The following is a 26,274-nucleotide window of genomic DNA, read 5'->3' as shown; positions in this document are numbered from 1 at the left end:
CTTTTCATTCTGGTGATTCTGTGGGTTGACTGAGCTCATGTGGTTGGATTTAGTGTGTCATGTGGTGTGGCTGAGGTCACTTATATAAGTACACCCGGTCAGCATCTGATGCAGTTCTTATAAGTCAGCTAAGTGTTTGGCATGTTTAAGAACTATGGAAGGACCCAGGTGTGGTGATTTATGCTTGTAACTGAAGCCATGGTGAGTCTGAGGCAGGATGGTCATCACACACTTGTGGCCACTGGGCTACCTAAGCTAGACCCTGTCCCAGAAAACCCCAAACCAAATAAATTAAACCGAAATATCAACACAAAGGGATTCGTGTAGGCAGCCCTAGCTACTGTGAACTATGGGTGGAACTTCCTGTTATGTCCAGAAGACATTTCTGGTCCTCCCAACCTCTGGGTCTTACAGTCTATCCCCTCTTTGAATGGTCTCTGTGAGCCTTGATGTGTGTGTGTGTGTGTGTGTGTGTGTGTGTGTGTGTGTGTGTATGTGTGTGTGTGTGTATGTGTGTGTGTATGTGTGTGTATGTATGTGTGTGTGTATGTGTGTGTATGTGTGTATGTGTGTGTGTATGTGTGTGTTTGTGTGTATGTGTGTGTGTGTGTGTGTGTGTGTATGTGTGTGTATGTATGTGTGTGTATGTGTGTATGTGTGTGTGTATGTGTGTGTGTATGTGTGTATGTGTGTGTGTTTGTGTGTATGTGTGTGTGTATGTGTGTGTGTGTGTGTGTGTGTGTGTTGATGTGCACCCCACAGTCCCTTATGCTCTGCAGTTTGACTAGCTGTGAGTTTCTGTGTTAGCCACCCCCTACTTCAGAAAAACGCTCCCCTGAATGAGGCCAAAGAGCTGTTAGACACTCAGCATTCTAGTATGGAGTGGAAAGGGGTTCGTGAGCCCCCCTAACGGATTATCTAGGGACGGTTTATGGCTTCTCAGGGAGGAAGAGTTAGTTTCCTCAAGGGTATAGCTCCTGGTCAGTCTACCATACTTCAGTAGATGGCCCCGCACCTAGAACTATATGGACGGTATAACTTAGAGTCGATGGGATATTATAATAATAATGGTAAAAGGACATGAACTTGGGGTGGGTAGGAAGATGGGGGTAGGTCTGGGAGGAGAAGTTAAGGGGAGGAGTCGGGTGAATATGATCAAAGTACACTGTGTGAAGGTCTCAAAGAATTATAAAAATATATATTTTCTAGCCGGGCGGTGGTGGCACACGCCTTTAATCCCAGCACTCGGGAGGCAGAGCCAGGCGGATCTCCGTGAGTTCGAGGCCAGCCTGGGCTACCAAGTGAGCTCCAGGAAAAGGCGCAAAGCTACACAGAGAAACCCTGTCTCGAAAAACCAAAAAAAAAAAAAAAAAAAAAAAAAAATATATATATATATTTTCTGAAAGAATTACTTCCTCAGGGTGGGTATGCTCCACTGACTCATCTGATTGGGAGCCCCAATGCAATAAGCAGCATGCTCAGTGTATGCACAGCCTCCTCTTCTCATGGTGATGCCACCACCTTCTAGGCTGGTTGTGAGGACCAAAAATGTAGCAGTTTGACAGGCATGGGTTTTTTTATAAAGCCTTGGGTGGAGAGAGTTATATTTTTATAACTCAAAATAGGCTTTTACTTTTTTTTTAGTCTTTATGTTGCTGATGTTTTTGAAGAAAAAAAATAATTGATGATTTTTTTTTTTTTTTTAAAGCAAAGCAAAGCTGTAGGCAGAAGGGACAGTCACGTGAGAAGCTCTGGGGACATTTAATCTGAGTTTGCACAATGGTGGGCGAAGCTGCTTTAGAACTGAGGACATTGTGTTTTAAATAGAATCTACTGATCTGTGGCTTTTGGTACGTCCAGACTCACCTTCCAAGTTCTAATTCACTACTATTTTTAAAACGCGAAGATTATCTGATCTCCTTACACCTGTCTGCTGGCTGCTGCGGGCAAAACATTAGCCGCGTGCTTTCAAAGATGAGTGGTACCTAGAAAACAAAGGACACAAGGCTTATGGAGTAGTGTCCTCAGCCTCTTCTTGGAAGAGTACTAGGAGACCCAGCACGGCTCCTTCAGATGCTATACTGTGCTTTCTGTGATGACTTCATTCACGGTGTCATTGGGTTCCCAGGTTCCCTTCTGTATACAACTCTTTTTTTTCCTTCCGAGACAGGCTTTCTCTGTGTAGCCCTGGCTGTCCTGGAACTCTCTCTGTAGACCAGGTTGGCCTTGAACTCAGAGATCCACCTTAAAGGCATGCATCACCACCTCCTAGCTGTCCGATTCTTACCTTTCCAGCACTCATCATGTAGTGTTTGACTAGAAGGTTGTGTAGACAAATGTGGTGGCATAGAAGATACTTCTTCGTGGAGGCTTTTTTGATTGACCTGTCTTTCATGTGCTGGGAGCTAAGGGGTTTTCTTACATGTCACCCACCTGGAATTTAAAGACATTCTTTTTTTTTTTTTTTTTAAATTTTTTTGCTTTTCAAGACAGGATTTCTCTGTGTAGTTTTGGTGTCCGTCCTAGATCTCGCTCTGTAGACCAAGCTGGCCTTGAACTCACAGAGATCCGCCTGGCTCTGCCTCCCAAGTGCTGGGACTAAAGATGTGTGCCACCATCGCCTGGCTTAAAGTCATTCCTAAAGATGCAAATGAGCTGGGGTGATGAGTGGATTTTCATGTCTGTGCAAATGAGGCCAGAGACCCTGAGGTTTCTCACTGCAGACTTGTTCAGGTTGACTTTGCTCCTTGAGAATGTGGGCAAACTCCACGGAGATTTGTACCAGCTGTTTGTGTTGTATCCCAAGCCCCCAGAGAGGTTCTAGAACACAGGAAACATTCAACACACTCTGATCCATGAAGAAAGCTCACCCTCCAGTGGTTCATAGTATACAATTTTCCACTAAAGTCAGTACTTGGGAAGTTGAGGCAGGAGGGTTGCTTGAGCTCAGAAGGCCGAGTTCAGCCTGGGCAACACAGTGAAACACCCACTGTCCATTTCACAAAAGGAAACAAACCAAAACCCCTACAGATGAAAGTCAACACAGGGTCCAGAAACATTCCTGGGATACTGTAAGAAAATAGAGTAAAATAAATTTCACTTCCATCTGTGACCTAAAGCTTTATTTATTCCAGCGGCGCGTTGCCTGGAATGGATCAGTGTTTACCCTTAAGCTCATAAAGGGGATTTATGAATGGCTATTTCCATTTAGAGTAGAAAACTGATTGGGTAATTAATAATGTTTCCTTCTGATCCCATCTTCACTCCCTTGCCAATCTGACACTCACGTGGGCGGCACATCTTTCCCCATGGAGCTCCAGAAGTATTTAGGAGGATCTGCATTCCCCCAGATGTTAGGCCTCAGTGTCAAGCAGAGCCTGAAGATGACCTTTATGCCCTGTGCTGGGTGGCACTTTTCCATTCCTAGGCTCTCCTGCAAGCTGATGTGTGGCATGAAGGAGAAGGTGGGGGCGGGGGAGGAGGAGCATGGCTCTCAAGTCAGGTTGTAGTGCCGACGGTGGTGGGGGTGTGAACAGGTCATTTCATGTTTCCGTGCCTCAGTTTCCCCGTCTACAAAATAAGGTTAATAGCCATCTTCTAAGGTTGCTAGGGGGACTATTAATTAATGCATGCACTTCCATGTAAGCACCTAGCTTAATGCTGGGGCTTGGTAAGTGCTTCCAAAGCACTTGCTAAATTCTGGGGATCTTTATGTTTGTTCAGGAATGTGAACCTGAAAGGCTGGGGGGTGGAAGCAGTCTGCAGAAATCTTTACTAACTTAGAACAATAAGGGAGAAGGTGAGCATGAATAATGGTGCACATCTGCATGATAAATTATTTTTTAAGTGCAATTTAAATTTTAAAGCATGCTTAGTAACTCATCCAGGGGAGGCTGTGGCTTAGTGTATGAAAGAAGATTTTTTTTTTAAATCTATCAAAGTGCTAATAGTTACATATTCATTATGTGCCTATTAATTGCTATTCATGGTAAGTCTGTGCACCCTTTGACAATAAATAAAACATGACCTTGTCCTGAAAGTGCTTCCTGTCAGGGGGAGCAGAGAGGAACATATTGATTATTGTACCAAGCTTTCTCAGGGGTATATACAGACATATAATGTGGGGCAAAGTGCATTTGTTAAAATTACGTCTTCCTCTGTAGCCCAGACTGGCCTTGGGCCCTTGGTACTCCTCCCTCAGCCTCCCTAGTACAGCAATTCACAGGCTTGAGTTTCCATACCAGGCAGATGAAGGCAGTGTTGATTAACTGATGACACGTTTGATCTTGGTAACAAGCAACTTCGCTTTTCTTCCGGATTGAGCTACTTTATGGAGACCATGAAAAGGTTGGGCAGTGTACGGTGATGTCTCGGTGTAGCTGAATACACAGCAAGGCCCTTTGAACATATTTGGAGGCAGTGGGTACCAGATCCCCTTATAGGGGGTCAAGCAGACCATGGTGTGTGCCAGTGGGCCAGGCATTTTACAGGTCCTTAGTCTTCATGCTTTCTCTGATAACCCTATTCAAAAGCAGGTCCACGGTGATTCCTATGAAGATACTGACTATGGTGAGGAGGACTGTGTTTCAAAAGGCAGGTATTGACTTCTGAACTTTTCATAGAGCTGATACTTTAATAACTTCCTGCTCTTAAGAGATTACTTTCTGAATGATGAACTTTCCCTTAGCAAACAAAAGTAGAGGCTATAGCCCCATAAAGCTCCACCCACAAGTGCACTAAATATTATTCCTATAATAGATGGACTCAATTTCTTGGCCTCTCACTTTCATAATTATGAATTTGCTTTAATGTACTTTCTCCAAACTTGGCATCATGTGGCTTTTTGGGCCTCCCTTTTAAACAACTTTTTATTAGCATGTATGCGTTATATGTAATCATGGGTTGCATTATGATGTTTTTGGGCATATGTAATGTATTTTTATCGTATTGAGACTCATTACCCTCTGTTGTTTCCCTCCCACACCCGCTGATACCCTTCCTCTTCCCAACTAGTTCCCCCTTTCATAATGTGTGTGCATATGTGTGTGTGTGCTTGTGTGTGTGTTGTATGAAAGAGAAAGAGAGAGACAGAGAGACGGGTGGGTGGCTACTGAGTTTCACTTGGGTGCTTACAGGAGCATGGACAGGGCCTATCTACACGAGTATGGATCTCTCACCCATAGCTACCCCACTGAAGAGAACACCTCCCCCTCCCCCACAACAACAACCATTAACTGTCTATAGACCTTCGGAGAGGGAAGGCTGAGCCATTGTAAGTGTCCCCTCTTCATGGGACGATGGCTATCGACCCAATCTTGTGCAGCTGCTATGAATTTAAGAGTGCAACGGCTGTGCTCTACTTTGGAGACCTTGTTCTACAACATTCCAGCCCCTCTCCTGCTCCTACTTTCTTTAAATCTCCTCTTTCACAGTGTTCCCTGAGCCTTGAAGGCGGTGATATAGATGTCCTTTTTAGGGCTGAGCATTCAACCGTCACTTCCTCCTAGCACTTTGACCAGCAGTTATATCTCCTCAGTAACCACTACTTACTGCAAAAAGAAGGGTCTGCACCCAGAGGGGACAACAATATTCGTCTGTGGGAATGATAAACATAGTTATTTAGAAGCCAATTCAATGAACACAGCATATCCATTTAGCAAACAGCAGCAGTAGCTTTTCTACTGGACACATGACCTCTCCAGCCACAGGACTTTGACTAGGCTTACAGTACTAAGCACTAGTTCTCTCCCGTGAAGCAGGCCTCCAATCCAGTTAAAAAATAGTTGGTTGCTGGGGCAGTGGTCGCGCACGCCTTTAATCCCAGCACTCGGGAGGCAGAGCCGGGAATTTCTGTGAGTTCCAGGCCAGCCTGATCTACAGGGTGAGATCCAGGACAGGCACCAAAACTACGCAGTGAAAACCTGTCTCAAAAAACCACCACCAACAAGAGCAACAACAACAAAAGGGGCGGGGTTTGGTTACCCCATAATGGACTTGCTGCTGTTGCAATTCAGCAGGACAGCTTTGCAGGGTCCAGAGCTGAGCAAGACAGCTGCGGACAGGTTCCCCACAGCTGTCTCAGCACTGCTGACACTGTGAGGGCCAGTCACCAGGGAGGGAGCATCCAGCTCACCTCCAGCTTAGTTTCCAGTGTCCTTAGCCCAGAGCATGTGCTGTCTTCATCAATAGGGTCTAACCATCTAGTGCTAGTGGGCAGCCAACAGCAGTGGCAACCACCTGTGTTATTTTGGAGGCTCCCGAGGGATATTGTAGGGAGGTAGCTCATCCCTGGAAATGGGATTTTCATTTAATAACCTATGGATTCTAGGAGTAGCTTTATCTACCCATTCAATATACCTCCATTCAAATGGTTTCTGGCCTCTTTTTTTTTCTTCAAGATAGGGTTTCTCTGGTTAACTTTGGTGCCTGTCCTGGATCTTGCTCTGTAGATCAGGCTGGCCTCGAACTCACAGAGATCCTCCTGGCTCTGCCTCCCGAGTGCTGGGATTAAAGGCGTGCGCCGCCGCCGCCGCCGCCGCCGCCGCCGCCGCCGCCGCCGCCGCCGCCGCCGCCGCTGCCGCTGCCACCACCACCACCACCACCCGGCCTGGCCTCTTGTAATATGTAAAAAGGAAAATGAAAAGGGATGGGTGACAATCTTAGAAGTATGTATTTTACCTTTGTTAGTGTTGCAGTAGACTTACATCTTGGGAAAGGAAAGGAATTTGCCTGCTTTTTCTATGAAGGAAGTAAAATCATAAAGAAGATAAAAAATAAAGCCAAATGTACCTTGAGAAATCTCCAGAGTCTGATAAAATACAGTGCACCTGATGTGTATACACATCCATTGAACCAGGCTCAAAAAAGACAAGGGCTTTTTGGCAGAAACTGGGTCAACAGACCATGTTACTTCCAGGAGTGTCTGGTATGGAGAGGGGATGGGCAGGCTTATCTCTGTTCGTGTGCAGGATTTACACATGAGACTTTTAACAAGAAGAGTTCATATCATAATACTTGTTAGTATGTTTCCCTGTTTGGAAGAGAACTAAATGAGATCGTGTGGAGCAGCCACTATATAACATGCTCAGAGTGGGCACAGTGTATATTTGGATCTGGCTGGATCACTTCCATAGTCATGTGGTGTTTGAATAGATGTTCAGAAATCATGAGGCTGGTGGGAAGGGCTGCTAGTATGAGCTCTGAGCGGCCTCTCCTCCCTTAATCCCTTAGAATCAGGCTTTTCATATATTTCGTGTGTAAGAATTAAAACTTGGATATGTAGGTTACCACAAGATGGCATTCTATTATTTCAAGTAATGCCAGGTAGAGAGAACCTTGATTCAATGCACTTTTAATTGCTGAAAAGCGTTACAATTCACACCATCCATGTCGTGGCATTCAGCTGTCTCACCCAGACCTCTAATTTCCTTTGCCATTCTTTATGGAAACTTGAGGTTTATGTCTGTTAACTCATGAAGGAAAACAACTTCGATTTTGCGAATGATATTTATTAGAGTGAACAGTTCATGGTCTCATGTTCCGCTATTAAAAGTTCCATTTTCCTACAGCTGTTTGCAAGGATTGTAAAATGAGTGACCCTTAAGTGTTTTCCACTGTGTCTTCCACGCTGTCCTATTTTCTCTTAAGCAGATCTGACATATTTAGTTACTGCTCTTGTTTGTTTCTTCTATATGGTTTTCATTTCACAACCATATCCTCAGTGTCTGGAACAGTATTTGGCTATCTGTCTATCTATCTGTCTGTCTGTCTATCTATATGTCTATCTATCTATCTATCTATCTATCTATCTATCTATCTATCTATCTATCTATCTATCTGTCTATCTGTCTATCTGTCTATCTGTCTATCTGTCTATCTGTCTATCTGTCTATCTGTCTATCTGTCTATCTGTCTATCTGTCTATCTGTCTATCTGTCTATCTATCTATCTATCTATCTATCTATCTATCTATCTATCTATCTATCTATCTATCTATCTATCTATCTATCTATCGTAGTTGAAAGAAAATGGCTCCCATAGGCTCATAGGAAATGGCACTATTAGGAGGTGTGGCTTTGTTGGAGTAGGTATGTTACTGGGGGTGGGCTTTGAGGCCTCAGAAGCTCAAGCCAGGCACTGTCTTATCCTGCTGCCTGTGGATCAAGTTGTAGAACTCTCAGCTCCTTTTCCAGCACCATGTCTGCCTGTATGCTGCCATGCTTCCCACCATGACAATAATGGACTAAACTTCTGAACTGTAAGCCAGCTCCAATGAAATGTTTTCCTTCATAAGAGTTGCCGTGGCCATGATGTCTCTTCATGGCACTAAAACTCAAACAAAGATAAGAATCTATCTATCTATCTATCTATCTATCTATCTATCTATCTATCTATCTACCTACCTACCTACCTACCTACCTATGTATCTCTCATCTTTCTACCTGTCTAATCATAAACAAGATGAAGAGGGACCTTATTATTTAAATGAATATCTCTTTTCATTAGGTAAAATGAAAATTAAATGGAAGTGTGAAGTAGGGTAGTTTAACCTGTAAGAATTTCACTGATAATTTAGTGATATAATCAGCACTGAGAAAGTTTTATTACTGTGCCTGTCTGGTAATGCATTCTGTTTTCCTTCATAATTTAGTTTCGTTATCTTCCTACAATTACAGCGTGACTTTAACACTTAGTCGGAATGCATTTATGGATATGTGATGAACAAGCTGGAATACAGTAAAGGAAACAATTTCATTTTACGTTAGTGTAAAAAGGCTAATTCACACACCGGTCCTCATGGTTTAAGGAGCTGTGTGCAGGAAGTCTCCTTTGTAGAGGAACAGAATCCTCAGCCCATCCTTCTCATACTGGCATTGCTCTCCAGAGGGCTAAGGTTCATGGAGGCGATCATTGTAATTTTGAGCCTTTCCATTAAGGGCTGAACCAAGTGAATGCATGCACAAATGCCTTTTCATTCTTAATTTTGGTTCTTTGAGACCCATACTGATAGAGTTTTATATTTAATTTCTAAGGATTCAGGAGTCCTGAAGTTCAAGATCTTCAGGCAAAGGACTCCTCTCCCCACCTCAGCCTGGGCAATGCACTTGGCTTCTGCTTAGTGTGTTAAGATGCCATTTGATCATGTGATGAAGCTGGGGACCTGAGGAGGGGGCAGGAGATAGCCAAGAGCATCAGTCTCCAGTTAGGAGCCACTTTATCCTGTGGCTTTGAGAGATTCATATCCTCTCTCTCTCCCCACATCTGAGTAATGGAAAGGTTGGGTTAGAGTACCTCAGAGGTGACTTCACAATGGATGTGGAGGTAGCCAGACAATATCCGGGGTAAGTTACATTATCCCAGGTGCAGTAATTATTAACGATTTTAACAGGGTATTTAGTTTTTCCAAGCCTCATCTCCCATATAGGAAATAGAAAAGAAAACATAACTTCATGGTATGCTTTTGAGAATTAACAGACTATGTATGTAAATTGAGTAGGTTAAAAGTGGTAGATGTTAGCAGCATTGGTGTATCTAAATTGTCTTCCAGGGCAATTTAATAAAGGAAATAAATTATTTATTGAATATCTTCTGTGTGCCTGACATCCTATCCTTTTATTATTATTTCCTGAGGTGCTAACACAGTCACTAGACCATGGTCCAGAGTAGTAGTAAAGGAATTCTCTCTGTTTTGGACTGGCCTATTTAATTCCTGAATCAATCCAGTCTTCATCCAGTTCCTACTTTTGAAAATTGGGGCTAATATTATGTAACTCCTTCACAACAGAATAGCTATTAGAGTTAGACAGGATGGTATAATTAAGGCATATAGCACAGGTCTGGCTCCAAGAACATTCTTGGTTTATGTTAGGCTGGCTCATCACTATTATTATTGTTGTTGTTATTATTTATTCCAACCTCATTCTCATCTCTGCTCAGGGCTTATATAGGATCTAAAGGTTTTCCTTGGGATGGAAGGATGGCTCATTGACTAAGAGCACTTGTTACTCTTGTTGGACCTGGGTTCAATTCCCAGCACTGATGTGGCAGTTAATAATCATCTGTAACTCTAGTTCTTGGGGATTCTGTCGTTCTCTGATCCTCTCTTTGGCACCAAGCACTCACATGGTACACATACATATGTGGGCAAGATCCCCACCCTCCAAATTAAATAAATTGCTCCTGGATTTCATGAAAGCCTGCCTCATTTGTTTGAATCCAAATGGTAAAACCAAGATCCTTGATTTAAAACTGGGTTTTACATAGATGTTTCTTGGAAGATGTTTACTGGTCCTACAGGTACCTGTCATTTTATCAGCTAATTCATGTTGACAAAAGAGAATGCTAACTTTTCTTTATGTGTTTTCATTTAGTATCCCAACCCCATGGATAAAAATGTCATCTCTGTAAAAACTGTGGAAGAAAAGAAAGGTAAGCTCTCTGAATATGCCCGTACTTTAGTTATGCTCATTAAGTATACTGACTTTGTAAAGGATGTATTTGTGTGTGTGTGTGTGTGTGTGTGTGTGTGTGTGTGTGTGTGTGTATGTCTGTGTCTGTGTCTGTGTGTATCTCTATTATATCTATCTATTACAGGGCTCTTGTCACTTTCTAAATTATAGTTGATGGTAAGACTGAGGCTGGGCAGGTGACATGTTGAAGTACTTAATGTGTGCCAACATCTTACTTTGATTAGCTCGTTCAAAGTTTAGAAATGTTTGAGTTAGGAATTAAGATCATTCCCATTTAATGCAGGGTAGTAAAACACAGAGAGACTGACCTGCCCAAGCTCATTTGACTGTATCTCTGTCCCATGTCAATTTTTAGATGGCAAAACATTTGTAGATAGCACACAGATGAAACCAGGCATGGTGTGGCTCATGTCTGTAATCCCAGCCATTGAAATGTGGAGGCGGGAGAATCAGGAATTCAAGGCTAGCCCGGGCTATTGAGAAATAGCAGATAGATGTGACATTGCTGTAAATCTAAGCAATTTACAACAATGAAACCATTGTGAACCCTACTGTGGTTTGGCAAATTATGGCTCATGCTGGGTGTTTTTGTAAGCAAGGTTTTGTTGCACATTAGCCACTCCCTCTGTTTGTATGTTATTGATGGCTGCTTTATCTGAGTTATAGCAAGAGCTGAATATTTGCAAAAGAGACCATATGGCCCACAAATCTAAATTATATACCCCATGACCCCTTTCAGAAAATGATGACTGCTCCACCTCGGGGGTCTTTGGTGATCTCTGCATTTCCTTCTTCAGGGGAGGCATTGTGACTGCTAGTGTTGGGACTTGAGGCGTGGGCGGTGCCGGGAGCTCTGATGATGTGCGCACTTGATGCACAAGCCTGTGGAGACACCAGAGCCTGGCCCGGCATGCTCTTCAGCCTTAGAAACCACCGGTGTTGCTGGTGGTGATGTGGCTGCAGCTTCCCCTGTGCTGCGTAAACATGAAACCGTCTTATTTATGGGGCTGCTTTCTGCATACCTGCAGCTATAGAAATAGACTGTAAACTTCTTCTCATGGACCTGTATGTAGTATGGGACAAGCTTGCTCTCTGGCCTGAGGCAAACCTGACTTCAAGTCCTGGATCTGTTACTTCCCTCATGACCTAACTTTTAAAAGGCTGGAAGTCATTATCTGTCACATGGTAAACAATCCTGTTAATTTCAGGATGTCATCTTTGCCTCCATTTTTTTTTTCTTTCACTATTTAATCCTGGCTGACCTGAAACTTGCTATGTTCACCAGGCTAGCCCAGAACTCACAGAGAGCCAACTACCTCTGCCTCCCAGGGGCTGGGGTTAAATGCATGTGCCACCATGCCCAGAAGGGACTCCTTTTTTAATACATGTGTTGCTCACAGTGTCTGAGGTTACCAAAGGGCTGCAAGGGGTGGAACATTTGTTTCCTGACTGCAGGTTCCTGGTGGCCATAGTGTTTGCGACAGGGGTTGTTAGGACAGCTGTATTCAGAGCACTGAGAAACCTTGCCTTGTGTCTGAGCCTTAGCAATTCATAGAGAAATGACAGCGTTTCACAGTTTGTCTTTTTTTCTGTTTTCTCCCATCTAACTTCACTTGTTATTTTTATTGTTAGTTTTAACTCTCCTCCAGGAATGCTCTGGTCACAGGGATTTCATTCCTCTAGGAGTGTGACTTGTGTAGTTATTTAGTTACAGGCTTAAGTGATACACTCAGAAATCTTTGTGTGACAGTGTGGTCCAGGAGGTGGCGGAATTCATTACCATCCGCTTGTTATGGAGCAGGTGGCCACTGGCCACTGCCACTGGATGCTTGACACTGATCGCCCAGAGTGGTGGCCCGTTTGTGATTCATTTTCTCAATTTTAGCACTGTGTTTGAGGTTGTTTTACCGTTCTCTCTTGAGCATTTGTGATTTGGCTTAGAAAACTGATCAGAAAAGGAGAATGTTTTTTAAAAAATTTTTATTTTATTTCATATTTTGTTTATGTATATGCCTGTGGGGTATGTGTGCCTAGATATAGGTGTCTGAGGAAACCAGATGTGTTGGATTCCTTGGAAGTGGAGTTCTAGGCAGGTATGAGTTGCTTGAGGTAGGTGCTGGGAACCAAACTTATTTACTTTCTATAAGAGCAGTAAGCACTCTTAACCATGGAGTCATCTCTCCAGCCCCCGGAAAACTTAATTTTGTGTTAAACCTTATCTATAAGAATTCTACATATTGAAAATTGAAGTTGAGTTAAAAAGCTCTATGGACTCTTAGATAAGAATTCGCTTTTCCCTAATTATTTTTTGGCTATGAAATTTTCTTTTTCTAGATGAATCAACAGGACTCATCTATAGAAAGAGGATTGCTATCTGTCAGAATGTGGTTCCAGAAATTTTAAGAAAGGTAAATTCATTTCAGAGTTTAATCACAGTGGGTAAAAAATTGAGGAGTTTTAATAGTCATAGAAAAAGACAGCATTTTCTGATCTAAAGTAGTGTCAGAATCTCCCACTTCCCAAGTCTCATCGTTTTGTAGGGGAAATATTTCTTTCATGCCCATCCCGGTTTTAGTAGATGCTGCTGGGGTGTCTCATCTCTGTCCCTTCTGAGAAGGGCTCTTTGTGGACGTGGGGAGATTTGATGATTATTTTGTGGGCACTTTTGGCATTTTGAACGAAGTGGTGTCTTCACTAGTCTGTCCGTGGTTAGCAATAGGTAGGAACAATTAGAAGTGGGAAGACTGTATTAGTGTCATGTTCGGTTAGGAAGTGCACACTTGTGTTTTGCAATGCGCTGTCAGAAGAAACAGCTGTCTCTGAAAGCATAAAATTCTTAGTGCCCCGTGCAAGCCTTTTGGTGTGTATGTCTGTGAAATAAGGTCACTGATGCCGGAATCTTCATGATAGAAAATTGTTTTCTCTCTTTGAAACCCTCAAGCACTCTGATGATTCTGTGTTGGACGGAGGTAAGTTGAAAACATCATTTGCATGGCTTGAACCAAACACGGATTTTCTTCTTCAGAGAGGGCCTCCCTCACTCCATAGCCTTGGTGGGCCTGGAACTTAGGGTGTAGCCCAGGCTGGCCTCAAACTGGGGATAATCCTCCGACGTTGGCCATCTAAGTTCTGAAATAACAGGTGTGTACCACCATGCCTAGCTGCAGAAGTATTAAAAAATGGCTTTTATTTATTCTGAAAATTCCATGTGTATATATGTAGACACACACACACATATATATGTATGTATATACATATATATGTATACACACATACATATATGTCTTGATCTTATCTATCCCCTTCCCCCTCCAACTTCCTTCAGAATCTCCCTCCCAACTTCATGTTCTCCTATATTTATTTATTTATTTATTTTTGGTTTTTCGAGACCTGGTTTCTCCGTGTAGCTTTGGGCCTTTCCTGGAACTCACTTGGTATCCCAGGCTGGCCTCGAACTCACAGAGATCCACCCTGGCTCTGCCTCCCAAGTGCTGGGATTAAAGGCGTGCGCCGCCGCCGCCGCCGCCGCCGCCGCCGCCGCCGCCGCCACCACCACCCGGCTTTAGTATTATTATTTTTAAATCGTTGAGTCTAGTTAGTGTTGTCCATATCTGCTTGGGTTTGTAGTTATCCACTGGGGTATGGGTACCCCTCCAAAGAAAAGTAGCTCTCTTGCCTTTAGCAGACTTCAACTGCAATAACTCCTCAGCTAAGTCCTCCCCTGTCTGTGCTGTCTATGCTGGATTTTTAACTGGCTTGCTCTTACGCAGGTCTAATGCAGGTAAGCACAGCTCTTGTGAGTTCATAGGTACAACAGGCATGCCATGTCCGTAGGATAGCCTTCTACAGCACTCCTCTCCTACATTCCCTCTTTCCCCTCTTCCACCGGGTTCCCTGAACCTGGAGGTGTTTGGTATCGATGTCCCATCTCTGGCTGAGCACTTGCTCTCTTTTATTCTCAGTACTTGAAACAGTTATGGAGCCCTTCATTCACAATGTAGGATTTTTTGATGGGGGTCTTTTAATACATAAGAGGAGAGCGTCTTGACAGGCACTTAAAAAAATGCCTCGGAAGAGATTCCCTGTGTGATACAGAATGACTCTGGGCACTAAGGATTAGCTTGCAGATTAAATGGCTGTGCTTATACTAGGAAAAATGGCAGCTCCCATCCATTCCTCATCGTGGGTTAAAACAGTTATTCCCTTAGTGGAAAGAAAGCTAGAACCACGAAGAAGATGAACCTCTTTTGACTTGCAGATGGAAAGCTGTGTTGCGCTTCAGCGGCAAATTATCACTAGCTTTTCCAGAGTTCATAGCTGCCTTTGCCCTATATACGCACTTTGAATCTATTATTTAAAAAGGCATTCAAGTTCGTCTTGTATCTCAATTCTTAAATAATTTAAGGCTTTGACTTGTACAATTCTGCCTTTGTAGCTTTCCTTGTCCTCTCCACCTGGGAAAGCATCAATTTCTAGGGACTGAACAGAGATTACAACCAGGAAAATATTTCTCTTGATACTGCCCTGCATGGGAGCGTGTAGGTGGGCCTGATGAGAATCCATCAACGCAAGAAGGCCTGCCCCAGAGGAGACATGAGGCAGCTGATAATTTGTTTAGTGGCCTACATCAGTCCTGGGCCATTTGCAAGTCCTGGGCAGCATGTAGTGAGGCCACAGTGTGTCTGATTATCAGAGACTGAGGGGTGTTGCTCAAGTGCCATCCCTACATCAGGACCACTTGTCCCTTTTGTGATCTAAGGCTGAGATCTACCCTAGGCAGTCTTCATGTAGCTTGCTCTTCCTAAATTGAGAACGCTGTCCTCTCTCTGTTGGACAGGTGAGTATTTTAAAGGTACCTGATGTCCAGCTAGAAGAGGAATCGTGGCTCAGTCTTCAGGAAAGGAACATGGCTATACGGAGTCACTGCCTCACGTGGACACAGTATGCATCCATGAAGGAAGAGTCTGTCTTCCGGGAAAGTGTGGAAAATCCAAATTGGTAAGATCACCTGTGTGTGTGTGTGTGTGTGTGTGTGTGTGTGTGTGTGTGTGTGTGTGTTGGGTGTGGGGATTCATACACAGCACATGATTTCATACTTATGGTCTCTGTCTATGACATGTATTTCACATTATTTTTAATCATGTAAGCAATGGATGAATATGTTTTCTTTGGAGAAAATATGACAGAACTCCAAGTACCCTCCAAATTCTGGTATTTTCTTACTCTCGCCAAAGGCAACGAATGTCACCAATTTGTTGAATATTCTTTTTGGACCTTTAAAGTCAATCCGGGTATTCAATAGAGTTTAAATAAGGAAAATGTTTTGTTTGATGTTTTCACGCATGTGAGCCTGCCAGTGGGCCTGCCTAGCACCTGTCAATTCCAGTAGACTTAAGGAGGTGCTTCCCCACAGGCTCACCCAACCTGCTTAGTTTGTATGTCTTTTTTTTACATGCATGATTTTTATGTCATCCAAGTTTTGTACACTTATCTTTTATGTTTACTAGACTGCTTCTGAGCTTTGCCTATCTGATACACGTAGAGCTAGATGATTCCTCTGTATGCGATCCAACTTTACTACATTTTATTTAGTTACTGCCACAACGGTAGATGCTCTGATGGACTCTAGTTTCTCTTTGCGGTAAAGGAGAATAGCAAATCCATGAGTTGCATGTCCTCTGAATATGACTCTTACGTGATATGTGTTTCACTTAGTGAAAATTTTCAGTGTTGTATTTTTGCAAGATTATCTATAAACAATCAAATTTACCTTTCCTAGCACACAGTAGTGACACAACTGTACATATGATACAAATGTACACAGTTACTGCTTAACCCTGTAGGTATACTAAATGCTCCTGAAATGTGTGACTTTAAGTGGATTCTGTGGTGTGTAGAAGGCTCACAGATAAGCATTGGAGAAACCTGGAGTGTTAATCATGCTGGGTTATCTCCTCAACGGAGTGAATGAATATCTGCTTTCCATCCCGAAGGCTGAGAGTGGATCTTGTTAATAACCTGGTGACATTTGGTAACTACCTCTAGAGCCATACCTCACCCAAATCCCCCAGAATGTTTACTGCAGACTCTCCCTCCCTTGACCTTTATCTTTATCTTTGTTTCTCAGTCAATAGAACCCATCCTCAGGGGAGATGTCACGTGTAGTTTATAGCCTGTTGACCTCTATACTATCTTGATCAGAGACCACACCAGATCCTAGGCCCTTAGGCAATCATTCATGGTGGAGGTCATGCATATTTTTCAAAAGAGTTTCTGTGTAGTCACATCTTAAGATTTATTGATCATATGGGATTGGGATAATTGCTACCAGGAAACTTTTTTTCCAAAATCGTACTAGACTTAAGTGTGTCTAAATAAACTGGCCTGGTGTCAGGCTTCAGAAGTTTGAATCGGTGTTGGCTAACGACACTGGGCAAACCAAATATCTTTCTTTACCTCACGCTAATGTTTTCCTGTGTCCGTGAAGCTCACAGGGATCCCCACAGCGGTTGTATGCCTTATATGCTAGTTTTAAAGCACTGTGGGCTGGTTTTCAGGACACGCACAATTTGAGTTCCAGGAAATCTTAGTTTGAGATGCTGTAATTAGATACCACAGTCTTGGCTGTTCAAGCAGCACCTGTGAATTTCTCATGGCTCTGGAGGCTGGGAAAACCATTCTGTGGGCACTGGCAGATCTGATGTCTGTGAGCCTGCTTCTAGCCTGTCTCCTGTTAAACCTGATGGTGGAGAACATGTGATCTGCTCTCCTCCATGGAAGGATTCTATGGCTGAGTTCTGCATTCACAGAATCATGTAAACTTGGCTTATTTCCCAAAGGCCAGTGTCCTAACTCCTTCCCACTGTGGGTTAAGGTTTCAACATACAGGCTGGAGGCATCTGGGGAGTAAGTACACAGCTTGTCTCCCATGCATGAGGCCTTCCATCCCTAGCACCAAAAATACAATGCAATTCAATTCAATAAAATAAAAATGGCAACATATAAATTTTGGGGTACATAGACACATGATTCATAACAGATTCTCGAGTGTTGTCTTCATTGTGTTAACATACAAGTTTGCACTCCATCACAGCACTCAGCAGAGTTTACTTCCCTACAGCATGGCCTGTAGTTAATTAACACAATTTACATTTTATAAGTACAATGGGTGAGAAACAATCAATTGTAGCATGAATTGTTAGAAGGCCTTATTAATAAAAATAAACCTGGAGCCAGGTATTGGGGCGAATGCTGAAAGATCAGAGAAACAGAACCAGTCACAGCGAACCTCACCTCGCCAATTCCTCAGCTGATCTCGTTTCCTCAAACTAGAAGCCCTTGTGTCCTCATCCGAATGGATCTCAGCTGAACTGCTGCTCAAAAGCCTAAAAGCTTAACAGACTTTAGTTCCTGGTTTTCATGCCTTATATACTTTTCTGCTTCCTGCCATCACTTCCTGGCATTAAAGGTGTGGGTCACCATGCCTGGCTGTTTCCAGTGTGGCTTTGAACTCACAGAGATCCGGATGAATCTCTGCCTTAGGAATGCTAGGATTAAAGGTGGGTGTGTGTGCCACCATTTTCTGGTCTCTATGTCTATCTAGTGGCTGTTCTGTTCTCTGACCCCAGATAAGTTTATTAAGGTGCACAATATATTGGGGAACACAATATTACCACAATCAATTTCTTGAAAACAGATTTAAAAGAAGGATGTTTATATTGCTATGTGTATGGCACTTTGCCTGCATGTTTATATGTGCACTACATGTGTGCCTCCTGCCTGCAGAGGCCAGAAGGCGGCTTTGGATCCCCTGGAAGTGGAATTATAGGTGTGTGTGAGCTGCTGTGGGTGCTGGGGACCAAACCCAGTCCTCTGCAGGAGCAGCTGTGCCTCTTAACTGCTGAGCCCTCTCTCCAGTCTCCTTGTTTTGTTTTGGAGACAAGTATCTCCGCTATTTACTCCTGGGCTCCCACCATCCTCCTGCCTCAGCTTCTTTGGTGTCTGTCATCTTTTTTAGCACCCAAAGATAGATTTTGAAACAAAAGTAAAACATCACAAGCACTAAATATTAATGACAACCATTATGGTGAATAATGTGATTTCAGAAGATAATTTACTGTGTTTTATTATGACTGTTCTGTGTGGCCTGAAAAAATTTATAATATAGCTACAGTTTTAATGAAAATAATAAAACCTTCAAATAACTAATTGTCCCAATGCAAAAGCCATTCTTAGGGCCCAGCCTTTTTCCATATCATTTCCTCCTGCACAGCTCTGGCCACACATCAATGATGCTAGGATGTTTCAGCAGCCTCTCGGATGAGTAAGGAAGCATGTCTTATTCACATCAGAGGGACAGCCATGGAGCCATAGTTTTTGCTTGGCCGATGCCCAGAGCTGACATGGGACATAGATGGCTGGGATTAAAAGCTGGGGCCAGGGAACAGAGCTCTGTTGTTGGAATGCAGATGGCGTAAAAGGATGGTGTTGTCTGATGCATGCAAAGTAAGGCTTTCATTTCATCCTCTTTATTTTAGTACTGTTTTTTTGTTCATGTTATTTGGTATTATATTTGGGCTATTGGATAGTCTTAAAAGCTGTCTGTGTCAGTTAAATTACTATTTGTCAAGATAATCCAGGAAACTTTTCACTTTATGTTTTTTTAAAAAAATTATATGAAAAGAATAATTCTTTTTTTTATTTTTTATTTTTTTATTTTGAGACAGGGTTTCTCTGTGTAGCTTTGTGCCTTTCCTGGAACTCACTTTTGTAGACCAGGCTGGCCTTGAACTCACAGAGATCTGCCTGGCTCTGCCTCCTGAGTACTGGGATTAAAGGCGTGCACCACCACATGCATGACTATGACTCTGATAACTAATATTAATTCTGGGCAACAAATCACATGAACTAGACATCATGCTTATTTACATACTTTTTACATACAGTTTACATTCTACTGTTCTTAGTCCATTCTTACTTGACTCTTAGGTTTCTGAACTTTTAGCTATTGCAGTGTTATAATGGAAATCTCTGCAATTGTATGTTTTATCACGTATTTAATTACTCTTTTGAAGACAGGGTCTCATGTTAACCACGCTGGTCTTTTGAATACATTATGTAGCCAAAGATGACCTTGAACTTCTAATTCTTCTGCTTTTCCCTTCCAAGTACTAGGATTACAGGCCTATGCAACTACCCCTGGTGTATGCAGTACTGGAGATGGAACCCAGGACTTGGTGCTAGGCCAACACTCTACCAACTGAACTACACCCCCCCCCCCAACCTGTTATCTATGATCTAAGAATTTTTTTACGACTCAATTCTAATTTGTAGTATGGATATGTGTATATGTGGAAAGACAGAGAATGAATAAATATGAATGTGTGTTACTGAAGACTTGGGCAAGCCTGGCAGATGCTCCACCACTGAGCTGTAGCCTCAGTTTGCATAGTTCAAAATAGAGAAACAAATTATGCTTAGAACTGTTTACCATCATCTTGCAAGACTGTGTTCCATGTTTAGGTTTTCTGTTATCTCAGTATGCCATCCCCAGAAGTGCTCACTTCCCCACTTAAGACTGATGGGACTGGGAACCTGCTGTCTTACTTCCAGAGCCAGATGTAAGTCCAGGAAAGATGTGTATTCAGGGATTTATGTATTTGGCATGGACAATCCCCCACGTCGATGTTGTTTTCTCTGTTGTACAGTGACTGGCGTGTGTAGGTCCAGGATGCCATGTGGAGTGTGTTGGCGAATGTCAGAGTCTCTGGACTCACAGACTCCAGGCTGATGTTCTCCTTGCCCTTAGGACCCCTCAAGACAAGCCAGAAAATAGAAAAGTGAACAAAACAACAACAGTATGAAATTAAAATCATCTCTTGTGGGAATGAGCTTTTACTAGGAAAATGGAAAGTGGTAGTGAAAAAAAAAAAGAAGAAAAAAATATGATAATTTCTGCTTTCTGAAAACCTCCATTCTGAGATAGGCTTATTAGTTTCTTAGTATTTGTGTTTGAACTGATTCTTCTTTAAGTTTAGTAACATTTTTGATTTAATCCAATATGTCCAAAATATTATCATATCTACATATAATTAGTATAAATAGTTAAGGGATATTTTATAGAAATTTCTAACGAGCCTCTGACATCCAGTATGCCATTACCGTTTTGAGGTCCCAGCATCCACGTGTGGCCTGTGGCTGCCACTTGGAAATCACAGTTTTGGCTAAGAAGGTCGAGTAAGCTTGCTCTCTCTTGCTCTTACCTTTGTGCCCTCAGAACCAGAGCAGCTTGGCAGTGATACTTAGGTACTCTAACCACTATTACACCCGTTTTAATTCCATTTCTTAGGTCTGAGTTCTTCCTTTGTAACTAGAACTTTTTGATGTCTATTCTGTGTGAGTGTGTGCTCGAGTGCATGTGTGCCATGCCATGTATGTGGAGGCCAGAGGACAACTTGTAGGAACTAGTTCTTGCCTTCTACTGTGTGGGTTCTGGGGGTTGAACTTAGAGTGTCAGGCCTAGCAGAGTAATTTTACATGCTGAGACAACTCTCTGGCCCTTTTAAAAGTCATTTAAAAAATTTAATTCATTGACAGTTTCTGGAAGAGCAGTCGGTGCTCTTAACCTCTGAGCCATCTCTCCAGCCCCCATTGACAGTTTCATATGTGTATAATCGTGAATTTTGGTCATTTTTACCTACCGTTGCCAACTCTCATTCTGCTTTCTTTCCTGCTAAAACCATTCTTCCTGAGAAGACCCCTTCCACTTTCAGGATGTGTGTGTGTGTGTGTGTGTGTGTGTGTGTGTGTGTGTGTGTGTGTGACATGTGTCACTGAATTAAATTAGGATTGTTTTCATGAGCATAGGATGGGCAGTCAGTGACCACACCACTGAGGACTGTGTCTTCCTTGTCCGGTGTCCATTTTCTGTCAATGGATCCTCTGGGAGGGGTGGGACCTCACGGACCCCTCCCCTATCCATGCTGGAATGTTAAGAACCATAGCTGCTGTGAGTCCTTGAGTACACCCACTTAGTTTTGAGTAATTTAATTTGTTCTTTTGTCCTTTACAATAGACTTTTGATATCCTGTTGCAGACTGTGGTAGATGCAGAGTTGCTTTGGTTTTAGTAGTTGACATTTTACCTAAGTAATGCTGTTCTAGATGACAGATGTCATCATCTTGAGGAGTTTGCCTTCTGCTCCTCACCCCACAACTGTATTCTTGTGGCAAGTTAATCTATACCTTCAATTTCTCCTTGGTGGAGTTTTTTGCTTTTGAGTGAGGCGATGATTCTTCTACATTCGGTGTAGCATCTCAGCGCCTCCTATCTGAACTTGCCCACGTCCAACACTCCATCCTTGTGCTCTGATGACGTAAGACCTCACATCAGACTTTAAAAGCTCAGCTAAGTATATGCCAAAAGTGTTGAAGGTTCATTTTTTTTTAATAAAAATTTCAGTGAAACCCTTCCTAGAACAGAGTACAAAAGATGTTGAAAGCACACATGAAATTTTACAAACAGATTAAATGAATGGGTTGGACAGTCTGGTTTCATAGTGAATATTACTCATTCTAATAAATAGGTATGTAACCTTTGAAGTTTTCAGTTTTAGATTCTTGGCTGAAAGAGCCAAGTTTCAAGTAATTATCCAACAAATCACAAATAGTATGATTTATATCTTTCGAGAGATACTTGTTGGGCAGTTTGTTTGTATATCTATCTCATTCTTCTTCTGGAACTTTTTAATGTTGGTTTCAGCAGCAGATGTAGCAGTTGGGTGATTTCTGTGAGATTTTAAGGCTGGCACTGCCCTCTTTCGATCGATTTCCAGGCTCATGGTTCCCCAAGTATTAGCATCCTCTGGCTCTACTCACTTACTTGGCAATTATTTCTAAGACTCAGTCTGGTGCTGCAGGACTTGAGGGTGCTTTTTTACCTAACAGCCTGAGTGAATGCTCCTGTACTCAGCTGCAGACACAACTCCCCCTGCCTGTATTGACCTTGACTTCCAGGACACCAGAGGGTGATCTAACAATTAGCAGAGTTCATCACCACTTACGACAGCTGAGCCACAAGGCCCCTTCTGTTCAAACTCAACATCTGGGTAGAGCCTTATTTGGGCTCAGAATGACTGCCCTCATAAAGGACCCCATTTGCCTTCTGATGTTTGTGTTCACATTGTCAGGGTCTGCTCTGATTTCCTTACCCGTACTTCCTATCTTGTGAGGGTTTTGTCATGGTTTTCTGTAACCCAGAGTCAAGCACAGTGTATGCCACACAGAAGGTGCTCCTGGCCCTTTGACAAATGAATGATTAATGTTAATGGGATTCAGGTAGTACATCTGGTCCAAATTAGGAGTGGTGGAAGGGAGGGGAAAGAGATGTTACTGGGCAGAGGGTAGGTAGAGTGTGGGAAGCTCTGTTGGGATCGGGGAAGGAGTCTTGTGCACTGGTATGGGAAGCTCTCATTGATGCTCTTGGTCACCTGTGTGCTCTTTGCTCTGGGAAGCATTGGCTTGAGCTCCCTCACACAGTGATGCAGATTTAGTAAGACCCTAAGGGGGACTGCTCTACACTTGGAGGGGATAAACACGGAGTAAGTGCAAGTCGTCACTAATGGTGAGTAAATGTTTCTGATGTTGGGGGACTCTTCAAAGGCACTATGTTTGAAAAGTGGAGTAAGCTGTTTGACTGAAAGGAGAGGTGATACCTGAGATGGAAAGAATGATTTTTAGCCAAGAGAACATTCTGTGGCACTCACGAGTGAAAGCTTTTGAAATCTCTTAGTGGACACCAGTGGTACTTTTAATCCTCCGTAGGTTTAGAGTTGTGTCTTGCTCCAAGGTTCAGAGGGGAATTAAGAAGTATAGATGTGTTGCAGTGAGTCTACCTTTGTAGAGGCTCCAGGTGAATCTGCCCAGTAGCTTTGGAAACTTTGATAACCAGCCAGTGTCCTATGGCACTACTGATAAGCAGATACAGAGCTGGCACCCCTTTAGAACTCTATCCCCATTTTGCAAAGTTCAGGTTAATCTTGTAAAGCGTGACTCGTTGGTAATCTTCTCCAGCAAACAGCAAACATTTCCCAGCACAAACATCCCACTAAAAAGCATAGGAAGCTCTCAGCAGCCCCTTGAACATGTGTGAGAGGAATGATTGATGAAGGGAAGGGGTGAAGAAGTGAGACTCCAGTGAGCCTGATGCCTGAGAAAATGTGTGGTATTGTCTGCTCTCAGGGAGCACACACCATGGGGACCATCTCTTTCTTTGTGGTCGTTATGCATCTATCTACAATAAGTTAAATACTCAGAAAATTAATTAATATTAATATGATGGTGTTTTATCAGCCAGGCAGTGATGTAGTGCAGAACTCACAGACCCCAAGACCATGGAGAGGAGCACGGTGATTCAGATGTGCCTCTGTTGTCAGGAGGTTCATCAGCCTGGAAGCCTGGTTATCCTCAGAGCTGGGCTGTATTTTGTCACGGTGACAGCATGCCGGAGGAAAAACCTGACTTGACCGAACCACCTTTTATTTTGTCTTACCATTTCAGAGAGTCCAGGGCATGGCCACCTGGTCCTGTGGCCTTCAATCAAGCTTGTGGCGGGGTGTGGACATCACGGATGAAGGACATGGAAGAGAAAAGCCTCTTGCTTCACAGCAGCCAGGAAGGAGGAGGAGAGAGTTGGGGGGCGGGGAGAGGGGAAGAAAGAGGAAAGGGAGAAAGAGAATGAGCCTTAGCTATACTCTTCAGAGGTCTCCATGTCCTGCTTCTATTTGCCTTTCTATTTGCCTCCCAATCACCCATTCAGTTATGGGTCAAGGGATCAATCCATTCGTTAGCTCCAACTTGCCACGGTGCTATCATTTCCAAAACGCTCCACCTCTATATATTGTATTGGGGATCAAGTCTTCTACCTATGAGCCTTGTAGGGATGTTCCGTACCTAGCCCAATGCAGGGGTATGCTGATTAGTTTTTTTGACAACTTGAAGAGCAAATGTCAATTGAGGAAATGCCCCCTTCAGTTTGGCCCATAGTTAGTCTGCAGGGACATTTTCCTGATTAATGATTGATGTGAGAGGGCCCAGCCCACTGTGGGTGGTGCCATCCCCTGAGCTGGTGGATCTGAGCGAGTGCATGTCCTCTAGAGCACCTTATACAGATGTCCTTAATTCAGCCTTGGGACAAACCAAGTAGTAAATGTTAATCTCATTTTACAGAGGAGACAAGGTTTCAGGAAGCTTCAGGGATTTATTTATGTGATGCGAGTGCAAGGTTAGAGGAGGATCCAACCGGTCTGATTTCAGGAGTGGCCTCAGTAACCCCTGTCCTGAAGCTGTGCCTGTCTGTCTGTCCAGTAGACATAGCCTGTATTGCTTGCTTATGTTACGTTTTAACTTATATCACATTTGTAAATACAACTTCAGTAGGTACTCGAGTGCTGAAAACTCTGCATTTGAGAGCTCTGTGGAGTGCATGGGGGTCTCCAGGGATCATGGTTACAGAAATTGGTTTTGCCAAACAGCATGGGAGGCCCCGTGATCTGGTGCAATGGGTGCAAGACAGCCGGGGGGTGTCTCTGCAGCAGTGTTAGATTCAGGGTTACCCAGGGACTGAGCATACTGACTGGAGGACCCCATCTCCTTTGGTCACCCTTCTTTCTGTGTGCTTCTAGAAGGCCCTAAACTCTGGTTGGAACTGAGATGTCACCACATCACGACACCAGTAGAACATTTCCCCCTCCCTTCAAAGGCACTTTAATTAAATTTCCATCGTGAAGATAATTACACAAGATTTGCCACACCTAGCCAGCCAGTATTCCAGGCCAGGATCTCATTAGGAAACTTTGTTTTTCTGGAAACTGCCCCTTTGAGCTTTCCAAGTTGGTGGCCCTGTGCTCTGGGGATTAGTTTCATCCACGTTTTCCCTGGAATTTTATTTTCCCAAATTTAGAAGAAAAAAGGAGTCTTGGTTGTTTAAACTGCCGTTCATTTTCAGAGTGCCTGGATTTGGGCTGTGCATTCTTTTCCATGATTCTGGTGTGTGGTACGTTGAATGATGTCTGTGTACGAACAAAAAGCAGCTAAGATCCTGGTACTGCCTACATGAGCCGGGCTCATTCACACATGGTGCCGGTGGCTTGTCTCTCAGCTGGTGAAGGCTGCCCTCTACTGACCTTAGCAGATGGACAATTTCCTTGACACAATAATCTCCAAATAGGTCTCCTTTTCCTCCTTTCTTCTGGCCCTCCCCTCTTTCCTTCCCTTCCTAATGCATTTCAGTGATTTCTTACCGCACACTAGTTATTGTGATTGGAATTGAGACTGTAATAGAGAAAAAAGAGATAGTCCTACTTAGAAAAATGTTTGGGTATTCTCTAGTCAGATATTTGACTGCAAGTGATGTATAAGTCAGTATATGAGCATTCCGGCTTTACAGGCCCCACCTTCATAAACAGGCAGTGAGGTGATCACTGATTTCAGGCAGGCTGGAGTAGAGGATTTCGATTCTAGAGTCAAGGACCCCAGCGGGGAGGCGGTTGCCTTGGACGTAAAAAGAGAAAGGGATGTGAGAAATCCGCCAGTAGCAGTAATAAGGGAGAGAAAGGCATGGCTGACTGAGAGTCAGTTGACATAAACTGAACATAGCCAAAGGCTGACTGACGAGATATTGGAGCTGTAACACTTGTGGCTGATGATCTTCTGGACTAGTGTCAGTCAGTGGGGCAGAGAAAGGGGAAGGCTTTGAGGCCGTGGGTGACTTCTGCATGGGATCAACCCTTCTGCCCTTGGGTAAGTTA

General features: G+C 43.2%; 1 protein-coding gene across 6 annotated transcripts in view; it reads left to right on the top strand.

Moving 5' to 3' along the window:
- Positions 1-26,274, top strand: part of Prelid2 (PRELI domain containing 2) — an 80,974-nt gene that overhangs the window by 10,876 nt on the left and 43,824 nt on the right. For 5 of the 6 annotated variants that reach the window (XM_076555105.1, XM_076555107.1, XM_076555103.1 and 2 more), the window contains exons 2-4: positions 10,371-10,428; positions 12,804-12,877; positions 15,307-15,467. In XM_076555105.1, coding sequence (XP_076411220.1) covers positions 10,383-10,428; positions 12,804-12,877; positions 15,307-15,467 — 281 coding nt within the window. In that variant the 5' untranslated portion in view covers positions 10,371-10,382. Of the gene's footprint in view, positions 1-10,370; positions 10,429-12,803; positions 12,879-13,403; positions 13,439-15,306; positions 15,468-26,274 lie in introns of all 6 variants that reach the window. The other variant, XM_076555108.1, reaches the window with a different exon arrangement.

Source organism: Peromyscus maniculatus, chromosome 19, assembly GCF_049852395.1.
Source record: "Peromyscus maniculatus bairdii isolate BWxNUB_F1_BW_parent chromosome 19, HU_Pman_BW_mat_3.1, whole genome shotgun sequence".
Taxonomy (NCBI): Eukaryota; Metazoa; Chordata; class Mammalia; order Rodentia; family Cricetidae; genus Peromyscus; species Peromyscus maniculatus.
Note: the sequence above shows the minus strand (reverse complement) of the source record. Positions and strands in the feature narration are given on the sequence as shown.